The sequence below is a fragment of the Rhinoderma darwinii genome, chromosome 1 (genome assembly GCF_050947455.1).
Source record: "Rhinoderma darwinii isolate aRhiDar2 chromosome 1, aRhiDar2.hap1, whole genome shotgun sequence".
Lineage (NCBI taxonomy): Eukaryota > Metazoa > Chordata > Amphibia > Anura > Rhinodermatidae > Rhinoderma > Rhinoderma darwinii.
This window is the reverse complement of record NC_134687.1, coordinates 340076787-340104478: the sequence shown is the minus strand read 5'-3', so window position 1 is coordinate 340104478 and position 27692 is coordinate 340076787. Positions and strand designations below refer to the sequence as shown.

At 41.1% G+C, this 27692-nt stretch overlaps 1 protein-coding gene across 4 annotated transcripts in view; it reads right to left on the bottom strand.

The window, feature by feature from the left end:
* Positions 1 to 27692, bottom strand: part of DENND4C (DENN domain containing 4C) — a 255009-nt gene that overhangs the window by 30244 nt on the left and 197073 nt on the right. For 3 of the 4 annotated variants that reach the window (XM_075825782.1, XM_075825801.1, XM_075825810.1), the window contains 2 exons: positions 5103 to 5243; positions 449 to 1581 (listed from right to left, as the gene is read on the bottom strand). In XM_075825782.1, the coding sequence (XP_075681897.1) occupies positions 449 to 1581; positions 5103 to 5243 (1274 nt within the window). The remainder of the gene's footprint in view (positions 1 to 448; positions 1582 to 5102; positions 5244 to 27692) is intronic. The other variant, XM_075825792.1, reaches the window with a different exon arrangement.

The window sequence follows — 27692 nt, the reverse complement described above, 5'->3', positions numbered from 1 at the left end:
GTTCGGCACGGAAAGCCGATGTATCGGAGTACGGGCTCATAGACTTTCTATTGAGTCCGTACACCGATACATTTATTTCCGGAAAAAGCCGAACAGAAACTAAGCAGCTGAGCGCTCACACGAGTGCTTCAGCTGCTTCGTTCTAGCGATTGGTGGGGGTCTCTGTGCTCGGACCCCCAACCAATCCAAACTTCTGACATGTCTCTATGACATGTCAGAAGTTTGCCGAACGTTTAGCTACACTTTAAGGGCAAAGTAGAGAGAATTGCATTCCCAGCCATTGCCCTATATATCAACAGAATACAAGCTGCTGTTTATCTTGTTGAAAATATCCTGAATGCATTATCCCCTATATTTTTCTGCGTGTGGTTATTTATGTAATACCATATTTCTAAAGCAGTTTATCTTCCTTGTACTACTAATATATTATTTGAAATACACCAATCACCTCTTCATCAGAGTAGTTGTATGCAGACGCGACTGCCCCCCACATTTTGCTGGCTACATTGGCTGCTTGCTTCATACTAGACTTTAGCACATCCATTTTGGGCCCAGTCAAAAGGTTGTCAAACTTAAGGCCAGGAATGGAGTTTACCACTGAACCTAACGAACCATGCTGACTACTGCGGACAAGTGCGGTTAGTGAGAGAGAACGCTCCTTTTGGTTCCTTAGGTGATGTTTTGGAGTTATAGTAAATGTTTTGGACCTCGAAACAGAGTTTTTCTGATTTTCCCCCTGCACATCAGAGGGAGGGATGGAGTCAGCAGGTAGACTAGATCTCCTTTCAGTAGTGCCTTGGCTCGGATTCCCACTATCCTTAGCAGGATCCTTACTTCTAAGTTCCATACTAGAGGATTTATTCCCAAGGGGACTTTTTAGATTCATATAACTTTCAATTTCATCAGCTAGGTTACGTGCTACCACAGGGGAGATAGTCTTCTCCTCAGAAGGAGGAGGAGGAGGAGGATCGTCATCTACAGATTCTGATGCCAGCAGTGACAATGGATCAAGCCCTTTCTCCACGCCTTTCATTTCTATGGCTTTGGGAGGACCATAAGAACTGTTTCTCTTGTTTGGCTCATCATTGCCCATCACAGAATCAGTCAGGTGATTTTTGTTTTCTGTGTTCATGCCCTCCGGCGAATCCATTGTAGTTTCTTCTTTAACAGTATCTAAAGGGTCAAACATTTCCTGACTGAAGGCATTCTCTTGAGTCTGCACGACTGAGCTTCCCGGATCAAAAGTCTGACTCTCTGGTTTCTGACTGGGAGCTAGGCTGTCTATACCAAAGTTGAATTCTTTGTTAGCCTGTGGATGGGGTGGTGTCTTTGATAATGCTGCAGTAAGTATCTTGGCATCTGCTCCCATCTTCATAGCAATCTCATTTGTAGACATTTCAAGACTACCTTTCTTCAGCATCATGCCTGCACGACTGTCAGCACTAAAGCTGCAGCTTCTCTCAGAAAACATCTTCTGTCTTTTCTGGGCCTTATCTCCAGACTTCTTAGCTTGAACATCACTGATAAACACAGAGTCATCACCAGGATCCTGAACTGTGGGCAATGGAATGTGTATGCTCCCTGCAACAAGGTGAAACGGGATTAAATAAAAACAGATTCAAAAACATTTCTACAGATATTAAGACAAACCTACACACATCAGCTTTGTTCATGCAACCAAGTGAATGTAGCATTGGGTCACTCCAGTCAAAACCTAAAAGTTCAGCTTTTGGTCAGAGTCCTGGAGCTCTACAAGCCCCCAAAGTTTCATTTACCTAAAAGGAGCAGTTAGAGAGATCTCCTACTAGTTTGCAGCTGGAGCATGTGCTGCCATAACAATAGAGCAGTGCTGTCCTGAGTCGCTTGGGAGTCAGTATAGGAAATATACTCAATCAGTATCACATAATTTTACAATGATGACTACTCCCCTGCATGATACTATTAGGACTTCAGTAATGATGAGGCTTGGATAATGTTAACATCTATAAATCCCTGATTTTTCTGTCAGTCATGCTTCATGATTTCTAGCAGGCAATTTAATTTTCCCAGCCTGGGAAGGGCTCATTTGTGGGCACCCGACCACTGATACCTATGTAAGGAGAGGCAATGAACATGCAGCTGACCCAATTGTCATGGAGATAGCAGCCACTCGAGCCACCAAACAACAAGAAGCACAAAAAACGATAGAATGTAAAAGTAAGGAACACAAAAAAAATGTGCTGGCTGATTTTTCATTTTTGACCAGAGTATTCCTTTAATTAGCCTGTAATATCATTTTAGCCTTTTTTTTTTTTAAATGTGTAATGCAATGTTATTTGGTCTTAACAGCTGGACATCAAGAAAGCAGATGGCAAGGTTTTAAAATTCTGATAGTTGATAATGTAATGTATTGGGAGATGCCATTTTAAAATAAAAATACAGCACATATATGTTTAGCACCCTAAGGCGTCATGCACACGACCGTAGTTTTGGGGTTGTATACTATCCGTAATTGAGGATAGTATAGAACACAAACTTTCCTATGGGAAAATGCTCAGAACTGTGGTTTCCACAGTCCGTACATTGCCCGGAGCCGGACCGCAAAAACAATTGGACATGTCATTATATGGTCTGTATTTGCGGTCTGGCCTAAATGAAATGAATGCACATCTTATGTGTGCACGGTCCGTGATTGCGGACGGCCCACGGAAGACATTCCGTGGCCCGTCCGTGCCTTAATCACGGACCATGCACTCAGCTACGGCCGTGTGCAGGAGGCCTAAGATTGCTGGGATCGATGTCCATTTTCCTCACTATGCACTGGGGGACTCAGCTGATCACCAGGCTAACTTTTTTTTAACCCCTTCCTGTCGCTAATCTGCAGATAGATGTTTCAGCTGCCTAAGCCTTATTCAGCCAGGCGTATATCTACAGACCTAATTTTAATGGCAGGTTGCGCTGTATAGCACTCTGCCCAAAAAAAAAAAAAAATCGAGCGGACACCGTCACATAAAGCACTAAACACAGGGCTCTGAGTGAGCACAATGTTTAGTGCTGGGACCCGAATGCAAGAAGCTTTCTTACTGCGGTTGTCCCGTTGCTATAGAAACCTGTATTGCCATGACAAAGTCACGGGATTCCAACTGCGACATGGAGAAAAGGAGTATAGTTGGAGGACATGATCTATATTCTCCCAGCATTCCTCTGTGTGCAGATCACTACTAATAGTGACCTGATGGCCAAAAGCCATTAGATCACGAGTATATATGTGATCTGCATACAGAGCAATGCTGGGAGGACTAAGCTTATGTCATCCCAGCATCCTCCAGCCCCAGGCAATAAGTTTTCAAAATCATTAAATAAATTAGTAAGAAAAAAACATGTATCCATACAAAAAAAATAAAAAATAAAAATACAGTGCAATTAAAATAATTACATACTTTCCCAATTAAATGTAAAAAAATAAATAAATTTAAATACTTGGTATCATCAGGAGCACGCCTCTATGACATGATGCACATTACTTGGGTATCATGCGTCCATGTAATGATGTTTCAATATCATGCTAAATACGATACTTTAAATCCACACAAATAATTAATACACACTATTTTCTGTCTCTCTCTAAACCTGCCCTAGACCTAGGCACCACTAGACCTCTTCAAACCTGACATGGTGGCCAAAATATATTCTAATAAAAGAGGCCCCAAAATCCACATAAAGTAGACATATGAGAAATGTTAACTAGTAACTATTTTGTGTGGTATTTAGTGGCGTAGCTATAGGGGTTGCAGCAGTTGCACTTGAGACCTTGCCCCTAATTCTGGGGGGCCCACAGGGCCCCCCGTTGCCACACAGCGCACTAATACTAATTCTTTATGTGCCTTTAGACGTCACAGTCACATGGTACATTTAGTGTACCATGTGACGTCACGTGAGGGGCGTTCCAGCCACTGTGGAAGAGCCGGAGCGGAAGAGCATGGAGGACTCCAGGTGAGCTGCAGAGGGGGCACGTAATGTATGTGTGTTGTAGTCTACTGTGTTTGCGGTGGAGAGAGAAGAGGGGGAGCTTTAAATTACAGCCCCCCCTCTCCACCACAAACTGCATGATATAATACATTACAAACTTTGGGTCGCCACACCCTGGGGGGTCGTATGAAGACTTCCAGGGGGTTGCGAACCACTCACCGAGGTCGCGGTTCCAACTGTATTTGCATCCTCAGGATGCAGATCCAGTTGAATTTAATGCTGGAGCAGGGAGCTGACCGCTCCTTCCTCCAGCATTCACTGTGCCATGAGCCATTAGCAGCTCGGCGTGGGCAGGCGCGTTTTAGTGACATCACGCCTGTTTGCGCCAAGTCACTCATAACACAGGGCAAAGGAGGAGAAGGATCTCCTCCTCCACCTGTCTTGGGAACGGGGATAGGAAAGTAATTTTATTATTTTTCTATTATGCACATAAGGGGGCATTATACTGTATAGGGGGGCTTATATGGTGGCAGCTATGGGGGCATTACACTGTGTGGGGAAACCGCAATGGGGTATTACACTGTGTGGCAGCTATGGGGGGCATTATACCGTGTGGGGCAGCTATGGGGGGCAACTATGGGGGGCATTATAATGTGTGGGGCAGCTATGGGGGCATTATACTGTGTGGGGCAGCTATGGGGGAATTATACTGTATGGGGGGCAAGTATGAGGGCATTATACTGTGTGGGCATCCATGAGGGCTGTTGGGCAAGGTGGCTGGGAATAGGTGTTGGGGAGGGGTAGGGGGCCCAAGCTGAATTTTTGCACCAGGGCCCATGACCCTTTAGCTACGCCCCTGGTGGTATTACTATCTGTTTTACAAGTAGATACATTGAAATTTAGAAAAATAAAAAATTTTGCAAATTTTCTCTAAATTTTGGCATTTTTCACAAAAAAATACTGAATGTATTGACCAAATTTTAGCACTGAGAAAGTACAATGTGTCACGAGAAAACAATCTCAGAATCGCTTGGATTAATAAAAGCATTCCAAAGTTATTACCACATAAAGTGACATGTCAGATTTTAAAAATGGGGTCTGAGCTAGGTCAAAAAATGTGTTAACATTTGTTATTCTAGGATATTAGGACTCACCACTACTGCTTTTTCTCCCAGTAACATCAAATATCCCTGAGGGCACTTTGACAATGCTGCTTCCGCATGGAGGAGATTCAGGTGTACTTCTAACCTCAGGGATGGTCAACTGATTTTCACTTTGGCCATCAGAGTGTGCTGCTATGAAAATAAAGGAATCGTAAGTCAAATCGCTTTCAATGCTGTGTAAAAGGAAGTGTTTGCATCATTAAAGGGGTTATCCAGTTTTGAAAAATGATGTACATAGATGGTTTACATGCAGGCAGATCTATCACTTACATAGACATCTCAGCTAAAGACAGTACATTAGTAAGTCAGTCTACCATCCTCTCTGAAGAACGAAACATGACTTATCTCCGCTGCGCCTTGCTCTCCCCTCTCCCTCCCTGCCGTATTGGACATGCTGGGCAGCAGATTGTGCAGTGTCAGAGCCAGTGTTGTGTGTGCAGAGAGCGAGTAGTTACACCACTACCTAAGGGTCCTTTTAGACAGGCAGATATTTTTTCATGAACGATTGATGATTTAGCGAGTCGTTTGCGTTACAAAGCTGGTCTATTCCACGTAATAATAATTGCTAAATATTTTCACTGTTCGGTCGTTACTGCGATCGTTGCTTGTTCGCCCACACCTCATCTCTGAACTGCTAAAGACTGGAAGATTGCTGATTAGAGGAGGGGATGTGGCGGCAATGAACGATCGATAATCTGTCAATCAGGTAGATGTGGCCGATCCACAACCCAACGATCTATCATTTGTCCGTTACACGTGTCTATCTCTTGCATTCGAACGATTATACATAAATTTGTACGATAATCGCTCCATCTAATAGGACCATTACACCTCGTAATAGAGGGGTACGTAGGCTGCTGTACATATAGGCAATGTCTGTGAGAGGAGACATGAATGAATGGAATTGTAGTCCTTTACCTAATGCCAAAACAAGTCTTGCCAGCATCAAAACAGCAGTACTGCACAGAGCTGGGTAACATAATAAACAGTTCTGAACTATGGTAGCATCACCTGGTGAACTTACAGACCACACAGGTACTTTTCTTTATTTTACTTTTATAATCTCTGACAACCCCCTTAATACATTATATCATGTTCATCTAAGAAAAAATAACACCGAATGGCAACATGAACAGTTTTTGTGTGTCAAAAATAGTGAATGAATGAAATGATATATACACGCACGCACGTGCACACACACACAGACAGACAGACACACTCACGCACACCAAATTATTATGCAAATGTTACTTTTCGCTGATTTTCCTAAATAGTCGATGCAAATGACAGTCAGTGTAATCTTCAAGCCATCAACCGTTATAATGCGAATTTTATTGAACAAATCTAATGATAACGTTTTGTTTTTTTAGAAGTAAAAAACTCAAAATGCACGGTTTCAAATTATTTTGCACAACAGAGATCAAAACATTTTAAAGGTTGTAAAGAGAACTAAAATGGTAATTTGTTGAATTTGCAGAATCAGGTCATATTTACAGAAATCAAATGCCCTTTCAATAAAAAAAAAAAAACTTAGCAGGCCAAGTTACATGTTAACATAGGACCCCTTCTTTGATATCACTTTCACAATTCTTGCATCCATTGAATTTGTGAGTATTTGGACCGTTTCTGCTTGAATATCTTTGCAGGATATCAGAATAACCTCCCAGAGCTTCTGTTTTGATGTGAACTGCCTCCCACCCTCATAGATATTTTGCTTGAGGATGCTCCAAAGGTTCTCAATAGGGTTGAGGTCAGGGGAACATGGGGGCCAAACCAGGAGTTTCTCTCCTTTTATGCCCATAGCAGCCAATGACACAGATGTACTATTTGTAGCATGAGATGGTGCATTGTCATGCATGAAGATAATTTTGCTACAGAAGGCACGGTTCTTCTTTTTGTACCATGGAAGAAAGTGGTCAGTCAAACTCTACGTACTTTGCAGAGGTCATTTTCACACCGTCAGGGGCCCACCAGCTTTCTCCCCATGAGTCCAGCCCAAAACATGACTCAGCCACCTCCTTGCTGACGTCGCAGCCTTGTTGGGACATGGTGACCATTCACCAACCATCAACTACTCCATACATCTGGACCATCCAGGGTTGCACAGCACTCATCAGTAAACAACACGGTTTGAAAATTAGTCTTCATGTATTTCTGAGCCCACTGCAACCGTTTCTGCTTGTGAGCATTGTTTAGGGGTGGCCGAATAATAGCTTTATGCACACTTGCAAACCTCTGGAGGATCCTACACCTTGAGGTTCGTGGGACACCAGAGGCACCAGCGAATTCAAACAACTGTTTGCTGCTTTGCAATGGCATTTTAGCAGCTGCTCTCCTAATCCTATTAATTTGTCTGGCAGAAACCTTCCTCATTATGCCTTTATCTGAACGACTGAACGAACCAGTCTGTGCTCTGAATCAGCCACAAATCTTTTCACAGTACGATGATCACGCTTACGTTTTCTTGAAATATCCAATGTTTTCATACCTTGTGCAAGGTATTGCACTATTTCACGCTTTTCGGCAGCAGAGAGATCCTTTTTCTTTCCCATATTGCTTAAAACCTGTGGCCTGCTTAATAATGTGGAACGCCCTTCTTAAGTAGTTTTCCTTTGATTGGGCACACCTGGCAAACTAATTATCACAGGTGTCTGAGATTGATTACAATGATCCAAAGAGCCCTAAGACACAATACCATCCATGAGTTTAATTGAAAAACTAATAATTAAGTGTTTGACACTTAAATCCAATGTGCATAATAGTTTGGAACACGGTGTGTATATATATATATATATATATATATATATATATATACACATACATATATATATATAAAAATAAAAGTAGAGATCTTGCAGCATTCAAAGTGGTGAAAATAAAGTGGTTTATTCAGCCAACAAACAGCAAAAGCTGTTTGTTGGCTGAATAAACCACTTTATTTTCACCACTTTGAGTGCTGCAAGATCTCTACTTTTATATACTACCTAGTCCTTGGATCTGGATGGCTTGCTTGGCACCTGTGCATCTTCTCTAGTGAGTGCTGCTGTTTTCTTTTGTTGCTATATATATATATATATATATATATATATATATCCACACACCGTGTTCCAAATTATTATGCACATTGGATTTAAGTGTCAAACATTTAAATTATTAGTTTTTCAATTAAACTCATGGATGGTATGTCTTGGGGCTCTTTGGATCATTGTAATCAATCTCAGACACCTGTGATAATTATAAAGTACAGTTAAGTTTACCGCTCAGACGGCACTGGTAACAGTCCAATATCATTCAGTATGGACACTCTCTCCCAGAAAAATGCAGTGGACAATCCGCAATCCAATGAGGGTGTGGATGGTAATTCTTATCCTTGTAGTTCCACCGAGCTCCTTATCGTCTCTCTCCACATTCAAAGAACTCCTCGTAGGAAAAGAATCTTATGTCTCTAATAGATGGAAAAAGGAAGACACATAGTGCAACACCCTCTGAAAAAAGATTGCTCCACGCCAAGTTTAATCCATACTCACATTAGTAACAAGAAATAAAAGCATCAAGGTAGGTAAAAATCTTTAACATTTCTAGGCGGCACGCCAAACACTCTCGGCCGACCCTGGGTTTCGCCCTTCCGGCTTCCTCTGGGGCATGTGTGACGTGTCTAATGAATTAGTTTATATAGCCGCATATCATTTAAAAATTCATATAAATTTACATACATAAAAAATGGTTAAAAAACATATACAACCAATGATCTCTGCAATATATAGAGATAATCTGATCTTATCATAATCGTGTGTATATATATATATATATATATATATATATATATACACACACACACACACACACTTTTAAATATTATTCTTTTTAATTAAATACATTATCTCTTTAAAAATAAAATACTATATTATGCTAAACAAGCCTATTCACCACCTTTATAATTGGTTAGATTCCACATATCAGCCCATATCCATTATATTGATTTTTATTTATATTTTATTAGTTGTTTTATATTTTCTGTCTCTAATTTTCCACTTAGTCTGATCTATTTATATTATTTATATTTTATCAGTTTTATATTTTCTCTCTCTATTTTTCCACCTAGGGCTTATTCAGACGAACGTGATATACGTCCGTGCAACGCGCGTGATTTTCACGCGTCTCGCACGGACCTATATTAGTCTATGGGGCCATGAAGACAGTCCGTGATTCCTGCGCAGCGTGAGTCCGCTGCGCAAAACTCACGACATGTCCGTTCTTTGTGCGTATTTCGCGCATCACGCACCCATTGAAGTCAATGGGTGCGTGAAAATCACCTTTTATTTCATGTTACTTCTGTGAGTATGGATTAAACTTGGCGTGGAGCAATCTTTTTTCAGAGGGTGTTGCACTATGTGTCTTCCTTTTTCCATCTATTAGAGACATAAGATCCTTTTCCTACCAGGAGTTCTTTGAATGTGGAGAGAGACGATAAGGAGCTCGGTGGAACTACAAGGATAAGAATTACCATCCACACCCTCATTGGATTGCGGATTGTCCACTGCATTTTTCTGGGAGATAGTGTCCATACTGAATGATATTGGACTGTTACCAGTGCCGTCTGAGCGGTAAACGTAACTGTACTTAATAATTATCACAGGTGTCTGAGATTGATTACAATGATCCAAAGAGCCCTAAGACATAATACCATCCGTGAGTTTAATTGAAAAACTAATAATTAAATGTTTGACACTTAAATCCAATGTGCATAATAATTTGGAACACGGTGTGTGTGGATATATATATATATATATATATATATGTATACATACACCGTGTTCCAAACTATTATGCACATTGGATTTAAGTGTCAAACATTTAATTATTCGTTTTTCATTTAAACTCATGTATGGTATTGTGACTTAGGGCTCTTTGGATCATTTTAATCAATCTCAGACACCTGTGATAATTAGTTTGCCAGGTGTGCCCAATCAAAGGAAAACTACTTAAGAAGGGCGTTCCACATTATTAACCCCTTAAGGACGTAGCCTAGTTTTGGCCTTAAGGCTCAGAGCCCATTTTTCAAATCTGACATATTTCACTTTATGTGGTAATAACGTCGGAATGCTTAAACCTATCCAAGCGATTCTGAGATTGTTTTCTCGTGACACATTGGGCTTCATGTTCGTGGTAAAATTTGGTCGATATATTCAGTGTTTATTAGTGAAAAATTGCAAAATTTAGAGAAAATTTTATACCACCCAAAATAGTTACTAGTTCACATTTCCCATATGTCTACTTTAGATTGGCATCGTTTTTTGAACATTCTTTTATTTTTCTTGGACGTTACAAGGCTTAGAACATAAACAGCAATTTCTCATATTTTTAAGAAAATTTCAAAAGTATTTTTTTTAAGGTACCTCTTCAGGTCTGAAATGGCTTTGAGGGGCCTGTGTATTAGAAACCCGGATAAAACACCCCACTTTAGAAACTAGACCCCTCAAAGTATTCAAAACAGCATTTAGAAAGTTTTTTAACCCTTCAGGCAATTCACAGAAATTAAAGCAAAGTGGAGGTGAAATTTGCAAATTTCATTTTTCTTGCTGAATTTCAATTTCATTCAATTTTTTTCTGTAACACAGAAGGTTTTACCAGAGAAACACTACTAAATATGTATTGTCCAGATTCTGCAGTTTTTAGAAATGTCCCACATGTGGCTCTACTGCACTCGTGGAATAAAACACAAGCCCTAGAAGCACCTAGTGCATTTTGAGGCCTCTTTTTTATTAGAATCTATTTGAGGCAGCATGCCAGGTTTGAAGAGTTGTTGAGGTGCCAAAACAGTAGGAATCCTCCAATAGTGACCCCATTTTGGAAACTACACCCCTCAAGGAAATCATTTATTGTTGTTACCATTTTGAACGCACAGTTTTTTCACAGCACCTATTTGAATTGGGCTGTGAAATTAAAAAAATGTCATTTTTTCCAATATAATGCCATTTGTGATCAAAAGGTCTTATTTTCACAGGGAACAAAATGCCCCATTTTGTTGCCCAATTTGTCCTTAGTGCGGCAATACCCCATTTGTGGTGATAAACTGCCGTTTGGGCCCATGGGAGGGCTCAGAAGGAAAGGAGCGCTATGTGTTTGTTGGAGTCCAGATTTTGCTGGATTGGTTTTCGGTGAGATGTCGCATTTGCAGAGCCCCAGAGGTATCAAAGCAATGGAAACCCACCAGAAGTAACCCCATTTTGGAAACTACACCGCTCAAGGAATTCAAATATGGTTGTTGTTACAATTTTGACCACACAGTTTTTTCACAGAACTTATTTGAATTGGGCTGGGAATTAAAACAAAATTAATTTTTTCCAATAATATGTCGTTTTGGCTGAAAATGTCTTATTTTCACAAGAAACAAAATACCCCATTCTGTTGCGCAATTTGTTCTGAGTGCCGCAATACCCCATTTGTGGTGACAAACTGCCGTTTGGGCCCATGGGAGGGCTCAGAAGGAAAGGCCCACCATTTGGCCTACTGGGGATTTTCTGGTGCGAAGTCATGTATGCAGAAGCCCCTGAGGTACCAGTACAGTTGAAACCCGCAAGAACTGACCCCATTTTAAAAACTACACCCTTAAGGCATTCATCTAGAGGTGTAGTGAGCATTTTGACCGGAGACATACACCCCATAAACTGTAATGTGGGTTCTCCTGGGTACGGAAATACCCTACATGTGGCTGTTATCAGCTGCCTGGGCACACAGCAGGGCCCAGAGGGGAAAGACGAGGAGGGATAAGCCGTGCGGAGTACATCAGGGTAAGTAAAATTGGGGTAAATTATAAACCAAGGGATGTATGATAAATTTTAAAACACTTTCATACAGAGCTCTGGTTTTTTGGGACACGTGTCACATTGATATATTGTGTCCTCCCTTATCCCCCTCTTATAGCAGACTTTGCACCTCTTTTGACTTTTTCCCTTCTTGCCAGTTTGGGGAACTTCTCCTGGAAAGTGTTGCCCTGGTACGATGCATGTGGCCTCACTTCCACAATGACTGGGTGCCCCCCCCCCTTCTTGGTCCCTAAAGATTAGGTTCTTGATAATCACCTCTTGACATTCCAGGAAAGTTCCCGTCTGGCCTGCACATCGACGTAGCATGTACGCATTGCACAATGCCATCTGTATGAGGTGCACGGCCAGCTTCTTATACCACACCGCATGGCACTGTAGGGCTTCAGGACTTGATCTGACAAGTCCACCCCTCCCATGTACCTATTGTAGTCCAGGATGCAGTCTGGTTTGGGGGTCTCTGTACTGTTACCTCGTAATGGTGTGGCCATGTATTGTTGTCAATACAAGGACATCTCTCTTGTCCTTGTACTTGACACACAATATGTTGCAGCTAGAATGTGCCCTGCTCTCACCCCTTCTGAGTTTTTGCCCAAGCAGAGTCTTAGGGAGGCCTCTCAGATTTCTTCTAGCAGTGCCGCATGCCGCAGGACTTCTGGAAGCGAGGCAGTTGAAGAGTGGGAAGCTGGTATAAAAATTATCCAGGTAGAGTTGGTAACCCTGGTACAGCAGTGGGTGCACCAAATCCCACACAAGTTTTGCATTAATTCCCAGTAAGTGGGGGCATTCTGGGGGCGGAATACTGCTGTCCTTCGCTTCATATATCCTAAATCTGTAGGTATACCCTGATGCACTCTCACATAGCTTATACATCTTCACGCCATACCTTGCCCTCTTACCCGGCAGGTACTCGCGGAATTGAAGCCTCCCTTTAAAATGTACCAAGGACTCATCAATAGAAATACACGTCTCAGGGGTGTATGCTTGGGAAAACCGGGCATTGACATGGTCAAATAGGGGTCTCCGTTTATACAAACGGTCAAAACTAGGGTTATCTCGGGGTGGGCACGGCTCATTATCAGTATAATGTAAGAAGAGAAGTATTGCCGAATTTATTTATTTTTTTAGGTTACAGTTAGATAGTTACATAGTTTGTACGGTTGAAAAAAGACACATGTCCATCAAGTTCAACCAAGGGATGGGAAAGGGGAAGTAAAAAATGTCTACACATAGGAGCTAATATTTTTTTGTTCTAGGAAATTATCTAAGCCTTTTTTAAAGCCATCTACTGTCCCTGCTGTGACCAGCTCCTGCGGTAGGCTATTCCATAAATTCACAGTTCTCACAGTAAAGAAGGCTTGTCGCCTCTGCGGGTTGAACCTTTCTTTTTCCAGACGGAGGGAGTGCCCCCTTGTTTTTTTAGGGGGTTTTACATGGAACAGGATTTCACCATATTTTTTGTATGTGCCATTCATATATTTATATAAGTTAATCATGTCCCCCCTAAGTCGTCTTTTCTCAAGGCTAAATAGGTTTAGTTCTTTTAATCTTTCCTCATAACTTAGATTCTCCATGCCCCTTATTAGCTTCGTTGCTCTTCTTTGTATTTTTTCCAACTCCAGGGCATCCTTTCTATGAACTGGAGCCCAGAACTGGACTGAATATTCTAGATGAGGCCTCACTAATGCTTTGTAAAGTGGTAATATTACATCCCTGTCCTGCGAGTCCATGCCTCTTTTGATACATGACAATATTTTGCTGGCCTTTGAAGCAGCTGATTGACACTGCATGCAGTTATTTAGTTTATGATTTACAAGTACACCCAGATCCTTCTCAACAAGTGACTCCCCCAGTGTAGCTCCCCTAGGACATATGATGCATGCAGGTTGTTCGTACCCAGGTGCATAACTTTACATTTATCTACATTAAACTTCATTTGCCAAGTGGACGCCCAAACACTTAGTTTGTTTAAATCTGCCTGCAATTCACAAACATCTTCCATAGTCTGAACTATATTGCATAGCTTGGTGTCATCTGCAAAAATAGAAATAGTGCTATTAATCCCATCCTCTATATCATTAATAAATAAGTTGAATAATAGTGGTCCCAGCACTGAATCCTGGGGTACACCACTTATAACTGGGGACCATTCAGAGTAGGAATCATTGACCACAACTCTCTGGATACGGTCCTTGAGCCAATTCTCAATCCAATTACAAACTATACTTTCTAAACCTATAGTCCTTAATTTACCCATTAGACGTCTATGGGGGACAGTGTCAAATGCCTTTGCAAAGTCCAAAAACACTATATCCACAGCGGCCCCTCTGTCTAGGCTTCTGCTTACCTCTTCATAAAAACAAATCAGGTTGCTTTGACAGCTTCGGTCCTTTGTAAAGCCGTGCTGGCTGTCACTTATAATACTATTTATTGTCACATAATTCTGTATATAGTCCCTCAATAGCCCCTCAAACATTTTCCCCACAATTGATGTTAAGCTTACTGGTCTATAATTACCCGGCGAAGACCTAGAGCCCTTTTTGAAAATAGGCACCACATTTGCCCTGCGCCAGTCCCTTGACACTATACCAGTCATGAGAGACTCTCTAAATATTATGAAGAGGGGGACAGAAATAACTGAACTAAGCTCCTTAAGAATTCTAGGGTGTAACCCATCTGGTCCCGGGGCCTTGTGTACATTTATTTTATTTAATTTAGCTTGCACCATATCTACATTCATCCAATTCAGTATATCAACTGATATATTAACAGCACTGGCAGCGGCTACATCAGCTGCTCCTTCTTCTGTTGTATATACAAAGCGGAAAAACCCATTTAGTAACTCTGCCTTCTCTTGATCCCCTGTGACCAACTCCCCATTACCACTATCTAAGGGTCCTACATGTTCAGACCTTGGCTTTTTTGCATTTATATGCTTGAGGAATTTTTTAGGATTTGTTTTACTATCCTTGGCCACCTGCCTTTCATTTTGTATTTTTGCTGATTTTATTATCTTTTTACAGATTTTATTACATAGTTACATAGTTACATAGTTAGTACGGCTGAAAAAAGACACATGTCCATCAAGTTCAACCAAGGGAAGGGAAAAGGGAAGAAAGCTCTTTATATTTTACTATTGTATTTTGTAAATGCCCTTTTTTTGTCATGTATTGCCCTTTTTACAGAAGGTGTAAGCCATGTGGGGTTTAATTTTAGTCGTTTATACTTGTTACCTGTAGGAATAAATATTGCACTATAATTACCCAAAGTAGATTTGAAAATCTCCCATTTATCATTTGTCCCATTATTTAACATTAGCTCTTCCCAGTCTATATCCTGAATTGCAGCCCTCATCCTGGGGAAATTGGCCTTCTTAAAATTAAGTGTTTTTGCCCTCCCAGCCTGTGTTTGTTTTTTACAGTATAGGTAAAATGTAACTATATTGTGATCACTGTTCCCGAGGTTTTCACAAACATTGACGTTCCCAACAAGATCTGCATTATTAGAAATGACCAGATCCAACAGAGCTTCACCTCTACTCGGGTCTTCCACAAACTGGCCCATAAAATTTTCCTGCAACAGGTTGAGGAAATGTCTCCCCTTTGCAGTTGAAGCCGAACCATGACACCAATTAATATCCCGGTAATTAAAATCTCCCATTATCACAACAGTACCCGCCTGTGCAGCCCGCTCCATCTGTTTATATATTTGACCTTCTATCTCTTCAGTTATATTGGGGGGTCTATAGATTACACCAAAAGTAATTTTTTCAGTGTTTACCTCTCTTTGTAATTCCACCCACAAGGTTTCAACCTCCTCACAATCAACACCCTCTAATGTCTCATTCACACTCACCTTCATATCGCTTCTCACATATAGACATACACCACCACCTTTCCTATTTGCCCTGTCTTTCCGAAACAGTGTAAAACCCTGTAGATTTACAGCCCAATCATGTGAAGAGTCCAGCCATGTCTCAGCAACACCAACTATATCTATATCTTCTTCAAGTATCAAGGCCTCCAGCTCCCCCATTTTGCTTGCTAGACTTCTGGCATTTGTGAACATACACTTTAACTTGCCTTTAAATGTTTCACTTTCAGTATCAGAAATGTGATTTGACATTTGGGCCTTTTTATTTTCACTGCTGTTTTGTAAAGAAAGGATCGACTTATCTTGTTGCCTAGTCCTCTCCCCACCGTCTGTTTCTCCCCCCACCAATATAGTCTGACCCCTCTCTAACCTAACTACCCCTTTATTTTCTACATTGGCCTCCCTCCTCAGCCCTAGTTTAACCCCTTCACGACCAGCCCACGTGAATTAACGGGCTGCCGTGCTGGACTTTTCTCCTGCAGCCCGTTAATTCACGTGGTGTCAGAACAGAGTGTACAGCGCTCTCCCTGTGCTCTGAATCTCTCAGCACACGCTGCTACTAGCAGCCTAAGTGCTGAGAGAAGACATCAGGACCGAATTGGTGTCAGTCCTGATGACGTGATCACCATGATAAACCTATCATGGTGCTCACAGCAAAGTTTGTTGCAGCAACAAACTTTCGCGCTGCTTGTTACACTGTTTCTCCTCCCTCCCTGTCAGATCGTTCTGAGACAGTGGGGGAGAAGAAGCTGTGCCGAGCAGCTGCAGTGTGTCTCATATAAAGACACAGCAACTGTGAAATACACAAAAACACCTCCACATAGATAGTTTAGTGTAGGCAGCTAGTTATAGTTTAGTGTAGGCAGCTAGTTAGTTTAGGTAGACTGTTAGGTAGATCGTTTAGATAGTACTCAGATTAGGGCAATTAATTAATAATCAATTAGGGCTTATAATAAATGTATATATATATCTATAAAATCATATATATATACATATACACACATTTAGATAAAATAATTTCTTCCTATATTTTATAGTTCTATTAATTCTAGATACTAATTGATTAATTATTAGGGTTGTTCATAAATTTATTGATCAATTGATTAGGACTTTTTCTTTACTTTTATTAAAATTGCTACAAAAAAATAAGTAAAAATAAAATACATAAAAAAATGGCACGCAAGTTATATACTGCTGAAGAGGCATTTGCTCTCTTGGATTCTGATAGCGAAAGTGCTGCATCAGATGACGATAGTCCCTTCCAGGGTTTTAACGACAGTGACATAGACATCACTGAAAGCGATGGAGAATCTGGTCCATCTGATAAACATCTGAGGTGCAGTGACAGTCCGCCACAAGGACCTAGTAGGCATGCACATCAGGATATTGACATGTCTGACGTGCCAAGTACAAGTGAGGGAGTGCAAGACATTTCACAGGTTCCACCAGGCCAAATTATTATTCCCTCAGAAATCGCATCTCTCAGATGGGAGCCTCCAAATTCTGCCACCCCATTTTTGCCAGATTTTAATGCCGTCCCTGGAATTAATGTCAATGTGGAGGGTTTCAGTCCAATTGATTTTTTTCAGCTTTTTATAAGCGATGATTTATTATAGCACTTTGTTTTTCAGACAAACATATATGCCAGTCAGTATTTAGAAAAAAACCCTCAGTCATCTTATGCCAGACGAAATGCGTGGACCCCAACAAATCTTAACGAAATAAAGACATTTTTAGGTCTAACGCTGGCAATGGGTCTAGTCAGAAAATCGACCATCAGATCATACTGGGCCTCATGCTCGGTGCACTGTACTCCCACCTATTCCGCAGTGATGAGCAGAAATAGTTATGAAATCCTTTTGAGATTTCTCCATTTTAACGATAATAATAATTGCCCACAAAACAATGCTGCAGACTTTGACCGGCTCTATAAAATCAGACCTCTCCTCAGCATGTTTTCAGATAAATTTTTGACTCTCTATACCCCCACACAAAACATCTCAATAGACGAATCCCTGGTAAAATTTAAAGGGAGGCTTCATTTCAAGCAATATCTCCCTGAAAAGAGGGCTCGATATGGAGTAAAATTATATAAAATGTGTGAAAGCTCATCCGGCTATACATCTGCTTTTAGGATCTATGAGGGCAAGGATCGAAAGCTAAGTCCACTGGGTTGCCCTCCGAACATGGGGACAAATGGCAAAATGGTGTGGGAGCTAATCAGACCATTTCTGCAAAAGGGGTATAAACTGTACACGGACAATTTTTATAGTAGTATACCCCTTTTTAAAAGTCTGCAGACACAAAATACGGGGGCTTGTGGGACCATTCGAAAAAATCGCCTGGGCTTCCCACAAACACTTGGCAGCCTTAAATTAAAAAAGGGAGAGTCAAGTTGCCTTCGCAGTGGTGAGCTTCTTGCAGTCAGATACAAAGACAAAAAATATGTTTTTGTTTTAAGTACTATACACTCAGATGCCACCCTGGGAGTAACAGAAAGGGGATCCACCACTCAGAAGCAAAAAGCTTCTTGTATATTAGAGTATAACAAGTACATGGGTGGTGTGGATCTGGCCGACCAAGCTATCCAGCCATACCTAGTAATGAGGAAGTCTTATGCTTGGTACAAAAAAATTGCCATCTACCTTATTCAAGTAGCCACATACAATTCCTTTGTGCTGCGCAAATAGTCTGGCACTACTGACACATACCTCACTTACCAAGAGAAAGTGATTGAGGACATCTTGTTTAAAAATTTTTCCCCCTCACATCCACTAGATTGTGAAGATGCTAAAAGACTCACGGAGAGTCATTTTGTGTCCACTATTCCCTCAACGGAGAACAGAAAATATCCCCAAAGAGTATGCCGTGAGTGCTCCAAGAGGGGCAAAAGAAGTGACACTCGCTATTTTTGTCCAGACTGCCCTTCAAAGCCAGCCCTATGCATCTCTGAAGGCTATAAAATTTACCACACAGTGCATCATTTTTAATACCTTTTCCTTTTGATCTGACTGAAACTGATAATTTTGGTACTAACAATATTGTACATGTCTTCACTAGTCCCATTTTTACAGCCTTGTTACAGATTTCCAAATAGTTTCCAATTTACTAATGCAGGCCTTATCCATACTTCATTAGCCTGTTTTATATTCATAATAATAAAAAAAACACTAAGTACAATATACCCCTCATTGAATACTCTAAATGTTGGTAGTGTTTTGGAGTGATCCAGAAAAAATAGGCCCATCCAATGAAAATTTGCCAGTAGCACATGCTGAGCACAAATTAAAATTTTATTAAAACCACAGAAAAGGCCATACTCACAGATTGGTTGGTGGGTAAAATACCCGTTCCAAACAGGACGCAACCAGGTCAGAGAATGCTGTTGATGGGAAGTGCCCAGGTGTGTTTAAATAATGATAGCCACTCCCACTAACCTTGAGGGGAGTGGTGTGTTGGGCATATCCAAACACTATGCCTCCATGTTTTACACTCTCCACTCACTTTTTTTGTTTCACTCACAGCCCTGATTTCTACACACTACACTTAGTCATGTCCCCTATACCTCACATGTGCACTATACACAGTACTTTATTATTTATTTATTATTATTACACATTTACTTCCATGCCCAACACACCACTCCCCTCAAGGTTAGTGGGAGTGGCTATCATTATTTAAACACACCTGGGCACTTCCCATCAACAGCATTCTCTGACCTGGTTGCGTCCTGTTTGGAACGGGTATTTTACCCACCAACCAATCTGTGAGTATGGCCTTTTCTGTGGTTTTAATTACATTCTATGTCCCATTTTTTTGTATATCTTAGATTTTGGAACGAAAAGTTCTAGGTAGGGACTCGCAAGTGTGGGGATCCGTGACGTGGATTGCGAGCTTGCGTTTTTTTGGCCAAAACAACAACTAATACCCCATGTTTTTTCATGGTTACTTACATTGTACATACTTTTTTTCAGGACGCGCCCGGGTCTTATGATGCTGGGATAGCCTGGTGTGCGGATGTTTGGCACTGCATGCAGGGCAGCCCGCTCTCTTACAGTATGGGCGTTATAAATAGGCTGCTATTCGGCGATATATGCTGTGCCTCACTATCCAAACACTATGCCTCCATGTTTTACACTCTCCACTCACTTTTTTTGTTTCACTCACAGCCCTGATTTCTACACACTACACTTAGTCATGTCCCCTATACCTCACATGTGCACTATACACAGTACTTTATTATTTATTTATTATTATTACACATTTACTTCCATGCCCAACACACCACTCCCCTCAAGGTTAGTGGGAGTGGCTATCATTATTTAAACACACCTGGGCACTTCCCATCAACAGCATTCTCTGACCTGGTTGCGTCCTGTTTGGAACGGGTATTTTACCCACCAACCAATCTGTGAGTATGGCCTTTTCTGTGGTTTTAATTACATTCTATGTCCCATTTTTTTGTATATCTTAGATTTTGGAACGAAAAGTTCTAGGTAGGGACTCGCAAGTGTGGGGATCCGTGACGTGGATTGCGAGCTTGCGTTTTTTTGGCCAAAACAACAACTAATACCCCATGTTTTTTCATGGTTACTTACATTGTACATACTTTTTTTCAGGACGCGCCCGGGTCTTATGATGCTGGGATAGCCTGGTGTGCGGATGTTTGGCACTGCATGCAGGGCAGCCCGCTCTCTTACAGTATGGGCGTTATAAATAGGCTGCTATTCGGCGATATATGCTGTGCCTCACTATCCAAACACTATGCCTCCATGTTTTACACTCTCCACTCACTTTTTTTGTTTCACTCACAGCCCTGATTTCTACACACTACACTTAGTCATGTCCCCTATACCTCACATGTGCACTATACACAGTACTTTATTATTTATTTATTATTATTACACATTTACTTCCATGCCCAACACACCACTCCCCTCAAGGTTAGTGGGAGTGGCTATCATTATTTAAACACACCTGGGCACTTCCCATCAACAGCATTCTCTGACCTGGTTGCGTCCTGTTTGGAACGGGTATTTTACCCACCAACCAATCTGTGAGTATGGCCTTTTCTGTGGTTTTAATTACATTCTATGTCCCATTTTTTTGTATATCTCAAATTAAAATTTTCACTCTACACAATTAAGTGTACCCTAAACACATTAAAATTCTCACTACACCCCTAGATGAATATTTAAAGGGTATTATTTCAACACCTTTTGTGTCTCTGTAATCATGGCACAATGCAGTAAATGTCACCAAATGTTGCAAGGTGCAGTTTCCATTCTGAGTCTTGCCGTTGTGGCCAGGCAGCAAGTAAGGTCCACATGTGGGGTATTGCCGTATATGGGAGAAATTAGATAATAAATTGTGTTTTGCTTTTCTCTTTTGTTGCTTGCAAAAAGGAAACATTTTTAGGTAAATCTACATATTTTTAGAAAAAAAAAAATAATTTTCTTGGCCCAACGCTAAGAAATTCTGTGAAAAAACTGTAGGGTCCAAATGCGCACTACACCCCTAGATTAATTCTTTGAGGGGTGTAGTTTCCAAAATGGGGTCACTTCTCAGGGGTCTCTACTATACAGGTACCTCAGAGGCTGTTCAAACATGACATGGCATCCAAAAACCATTCCACTAAAATCTTAGCTGCAAAAAAAGCTAAATGGCGGTCCTTCCACTTTGAGCCCTGCCATGTGCAGAAACAGCAGTTTATAACAACATATGGGGTATTGCCATACTCAGGAGAAATTGCATAACAAAATTTGGTATTTTATGCTCTTTCAAAAAGAAAAATGTTTAGTCAAAACTACATTTTATTGGGAAAAAAATTTATTTTTATTTTACAGCCCAATTCAAATGAATTCTGTGAAATACCTGTGTGGTCACAATGATAACAACACACATAGATGAAGTCCTTGAGGGGTATAGTTTCCAAAATGGGGTAAATTCTGTGGGTTTCCATTGTTCTGGTACCCCTGGGGCTCGGCAAGTGCAACATGGCACCAAAAAAACATTCCAGCAAATCTGCACTCCAAATGGCACTCCCTCTCTTCTGAGCCCCGCTGTTAGTCCAAACAACAGTTTATTACCAAATATGGGGTATTGCCGCAATCAGGAGAAATTTCTGTACAAATGTTGGGGTGCTTTTTCTCCTTTATTCCGTGTAAAAATTAAAAATGTCTGTTTCTTCAGAAGAAATGTAGATTTTTATTTTCACAGACTAATTTCAATAAATTCAGCAAAAAACCTGTGGGGTTAAAATGTTCACTATACCACTAGATAAATTCCTTGAGGGGTGTAGTTTCCAAAATGGGGTCACTTTTTGGGGTTTTCCACTGTTTAGGCGCCACAATACCTCTTCAAACCTGACATGGAGCCTAAAATATATTGTAATAAAAAGGAGGCCCCAAAATCCACTAGGTGCTCCTTTGCTTCTGAGGCCGGTGCTTCAGTCCAGTAGCACACTAGGGCCACATGTGGGATATTTCTAAAAACTGCAGAATCTGGGCAATAAATATTGAGTTGCGTTTCTCATGTAAAACCTTCTGTGTTACAGAATTTTTTTTATTACAAATAAATTTCTGCAAAAAAAAAATGTCATTTGTAAATTTCAGCTCTACTTTGCTTTAATTCCTGTGAAACGCCTAAAGGGTTAAAAAACGTTCTTAATGCAGTTTTGAATACTTTGGGAGGTGCAGTTTTTAAAATGGGGTGATTTATGGGGAGTTTCTAATATATAAGGCCCTCAAAGCCACTTCAGAACTGAACTGGTCCATGAAAAAATAGGTTTTGGAAATTTCTTGAAAATGTGAGAAATTGTTGCTAAACTTATAAGCCTTGTAACGTCCTGGAAAAATAAAAGGACGTTCAAAAAAATGATGCAAACATAAAGTAGACATATGGGAAATGTTAACTAGTAACTATTTTGTGTGGTATTACTATCTATTTTACAAGCAGATACATTTAAATTTAGAAAAATGCTAATTTTTGCAAATTTTCTCTAAATTTTGGTGTTTTCCACAAATAAATACTCAATTTATCAACCAAATTTTTTCACTGACGTAAAGTATAATATGTTACGAGAAAATCTCAGAATCGCTTGGATAGGTAAAAGCATTTCGGAGCTATTACCACATAAAGTGACACGTCAGATTTGAAAAAATCGGCTGCGTCCATAAGGCCAAAACAGGCTGTGTCCTGAAGGGGTTAAACACTCCGCCACCCCAGCTAGACTTCTGTCCCCCAGCACAGCGGACCCCCTTCCATTTAGGTGCAAATCATCTGCAGAATACAGTTTGTACCCCAATGAAAAGTCAGCCCAGTGCTCTAGGAACCCAAAGCCTTCTCCTCTACACCTAGACTTAAGCCATGCATTTAACTCCCTGAGCTTCCGCTGTCTTTCCTCTGATGCGCATGGCACAGGCAGTATTCCTGAGAATACAACCTTGGAGGTCCTTCCCTTCAGCTTGTAGCCTAGTTCTTTAAAATTATTCTTAAGGCTCCTCCACCTACCATTCATTCTGAAGTTGCTTTGAGGGGCCTATATATTAGACACCCCTATGAAACACCCCATTTTAGAAACTAGACCCCTCAAAGTATTCACAACAGCATTTAGAAAGTTTATGAACCCTTTAGGTGTTTCACAGGAATTTAGAGCAAAGTAGAGGTGAAATTTACATGATTTTTTTTGGGCAGAAAATCCTCTTTATACCATTTTTTTTTATAACACAAAAGGTTTTATCAGAGAAACGCAACTTAATACTTATTGCCCAGATTCTGCAGTTTAGAGAAATATCCCACATGTGGCCCTAGTGCGGTAATGGACTGAAGCACCAGCCTCCGAAGCAAAGGCGCACCTAGTGGATTTTGAGGCCTCTTTTTTATTAGGCACCATGTCCGGTTTGAAGAGGTCTTGTGGTGCCAAAACAGTGGAAACCCCCCAAAAGTGACCCCATTAAGGAAACTAGACCCCTTGAGGAATTCATTGTAGTTTTCTTGGGGTGCATGCAGCTTTTTGATCAGTTTTTATTCTATTTTTAGGTGGCGTGGGGACTAAAAAACAGCAATTCTACTATTGTTTTTTTATTCTATTTTTTTTACAGCGTTCACCGTGCGCTATAAAGGACATTCACTTTATTCTGCGGGGCGATACCATTACGGCGATACCAGTTGTTTATAGTTTTTTTATGTCTTATGGCGTTTGCACAATAAAATAAGTTTTGTAAAAAATCATTCACTTTTTCTGTTACCTTATTCTAAGCAAGAACTTTTTTATTTTTCCATCAATAAAGCCGTGCGAGGACTTATTTTTTGCGTAATGAACTGTAGTTTCGATCAGTACCATTTTTAGGTACATGCGACTTTTTGATATCTTTTTATTCCGTTTTTTGGGAGGTGAAGTGACAGCGGGATAAATAACAAAAATAATTTTGTAGTTCAGGCCGTTACGGACGCAGCGATACCAATTATGTATAGTTTATTTGTTTATATATTTTTATTAATAATAAAGTACTGATAAGGTAAATTTTTACTTTTAATACTTTTATTTTCTTATTTTTACACATCTTTTTACTTTATTACTTTGTACCACTAGGGTACTTGAGGGAAGGAGGTCCTGATCGCAATTCTAATACACTGCACTACATGCGTAGTGCAGTGTATTAGAACTGTCAGCTACTCACTGACAGCAAGCATAGTGGGTCCTGACTTTGTCAGGACCCACTAGGCTTCTGTCGATGGCATAGCCGGACGCCATTGTTTGGTGTCCGGTTGCCATAGTCACCATCGCCAGCCGCTATCGTGTAGCAGGCCGGCGATGGCAGCTTAACCCCTAAAAAGCCACGATCTCTATTGAACGCGGCTTTTAAGGGGTTAATCAGCGGGGACACAGCGATCGGTCCCCGAGGTAGGAGCTGCGGCAGCTGCTGTACGAGACAGCAGCTGTCACAGCTCCTGTATGTGTCAGGACGACGACCGAAACGGCCGTTATTCCTGAGACGTACTATTAAGTCAAGGAGCGCGAACGATACAGCTACCATGACCTAATAATACGTCCAGGAGCGGGAGGGGGTTAAGCAGGCCACAGGTTTTAAGCAATATGGGAAAGAAAAAGGATCTCTGTGCTGCCGAAAAGCGTGAAATTGTCCAAGGTATTGCACTAGGTTTGAAAACATTGGATATTTCAAGAACACGTAAGCGTGATCATCGTACTGTGAAAAGATTTGTGGCTAATTCAGAGCACAGACAGGTTCGTTCAGATAAAGGCATAATGAGGAAGGTTTCTGCCAGACAAATTAATAGGATTAGGAGAGCAGCTGCTAAAATGCCATTGCAAAGCAGCAAACAGGTATTTGAAGCCGCTAGTGCCTCTGGAGTCCCACGAACCTCAAGGTGTAGGATCCTCCAGATGTTTGCAAGTGTGCATAAAGCTATTATTCGGCCACCCCTAAACAATGCTCACAAGCAGTGGGCTCAGAAAAACATGAAGACTAATTTTCAAACCGTGTTGTTTACTGATGAGTGCCGTGCAACCCTGGATGGTCCAGATGGATGTAGTGGATGGTTGGTGAATGGCCACCATGTCTCAAACAAGGCTGCGACGTCAGCAAGGAGGTGGCTGAGTCATGTTTTGGGCTGGAATCATGGGGAGAGAGCTAGTAGGCCCCTTTAGGGCCCCTGACGGTGTGAAAATAGCAATTAGACCTACCGGTAATTGTATTTCCAGGAATCCATCATGACAGCACTACAGGAGGTTGCCCTCTTGACCTCTGTAGGGACAGGAAGACAGAGAGGTTAAAAGGCCCCTCCCACCTCCCACTTGCCAGTGTTTTTCAATTACTACACCAGGATGGATGCAGCCCTATTTTATTTCTAGGGATAATAACTGACATGTTAAATGCACAAATCAGAATTCAATCAGGGAGGGATGTAATGGTGCTGTCATGATGGATTCCTGGAAATACAATTACCGGTAGGTCTAATTGCTATTTTCCAGTACATCCCTCATGACAGCACTACAGGAGCAATACCAGAATATAATGCTCAGGGCGGGACTATGGATTGAAGGACTTTCCGTCCAAAACTTAAATCCGTATCGGACAGAACATCGAGCCTATAATGTTTGTAAAACGTATGATGGCTTGACCAAGTGGCAGCTCTGCAGATTTGGTCCATAGAGGCTTCTCTTCTTTCTGCCCAGGATGCCGAAACTGCCCTCGTTGAATGGGCTCTGATGCCTTGTGGGGCACATAGTCCTTGGGACTTGTAGGCTTCTTGTATGGTGGTTTTTACCCATCTCGCTAGAGAGCCTTTTGAGGCTTTCTTTCCTCTATTCTTTCCCCCAAATAGGACAAATAGATTTTTATCTTGTCTCCAGGAGGAGGTTCTACCCAGATACTGAAGAATTGTTCGCCTGACATCCAGGCAATGGAATTTTTCTTCTTGTTGGTTTTTTGGATCTGGATAAAAGGAAGGTAGAATTATTTCTTGTTCTCTATGGAAAGCAGTAGATACCTTTGGAATAAAGGAAGGGTCCAGCTTTAGGATGATCTTATCCTCTTGTACTTTTAGGTACGGTTCTATGACTGACAGAGATTGGATCTCTCCAATCCTTCTTGCTGAAGTAATAGCGACTAAGAATGCAGCTTTTAGAGTTAAAAAATGCATACTAATTTCGTTGAGCGGCTCAAAGGGGGGCTCACAAAGAGTTGTTAACACCACATTCAAATCCCAGGTAGGAACTGATTTCTTTAGGGAAGGTTTCAGTTTAGAGACCGCTTGGGTGAATCTTCTGATCCACCGATGTTCAGCCAGAGGAGTGTTAAAAAAATTACCTAAGGCTGAAATCTGTACTTTTAAGGTACTAGGGCTAAGTCCTTTTTTGAATCCCGATTGTAAGAAATCTAGGATTTTCGCAATGTTGGGAGAAAAGGGGTCTGGTCCTGGGTTTCCATGCCAGGAACAGAATTTCTTCCAAATCTTTTGATAGATTTTAGAGGTAACTTCTTTATGACTTGATAAGATAGTTGAAATTACCTCGTCTGACAGACCGTGGTTCCTCAAGATCTGCCTTTCAGGATCCAGGCTGACAATTTCAGAGTTTCTATTCCCTGGAAGAATAAGGGACCCTGGGAGAGAAGATTCTCCCTGGCTGGGAGCATGATAGGGTCTTCCAACGCTAGGTATTGTACGATTGGAAACCAACTTCTTTTTGGCCAATAGGGAAGAATAATAATGAGCTGTCAAATCTTCCTGGATTTTTCTTAATACCATTGGTATTAGAGGAAACGGAGGAAAAGCATAGGCCAGATCCATGCCCCAGGGTTGGGACAATGCATCTGCTCCCAATGGGTTGTCTCTGAGATTTAGGGAGAAGAATGTCTCTACTTGAGTGTTCTTCCTCGTGGCAAACAGGTCTATTTGTGGATAACCCCAATTTCGGGTTAGGGAGAGAAAGACTTCCCTGTTTAGGGACCATTCTCCAGGGACTCCCTTGTCTATGTTGTTTGTGCAGAGCCACCACAGGAGGGATGATTTCACAGTCTCATAAATTTGAATTTTTAAATTCAGGGAGTTTTGTTTTCGATCCCACCGGGACAAGATCAGATTCTGTAAGGGTCTGGAGTGAAATTGGCTCCATGGAATAGATTGGATGCAAGACGTCATCATTCCCAACATCCGCATACATTCCCTTATGGAACAGGCGTCTTTCCCCCAAAATTTTCTTACTTCTGCCAGTAGGAGTATTTGTTTCTCTCTTGGGAGGAAGGAATGCTGAAGGGAGGAGTCCAGCAGTACTCCTAAGAAGACCTTCTGTTTCTGGGGAGGAAGACTCGACTTCTGAAAGTTGATTATCCATCCCAATTCTTGTAGGAGGGAAAGAACC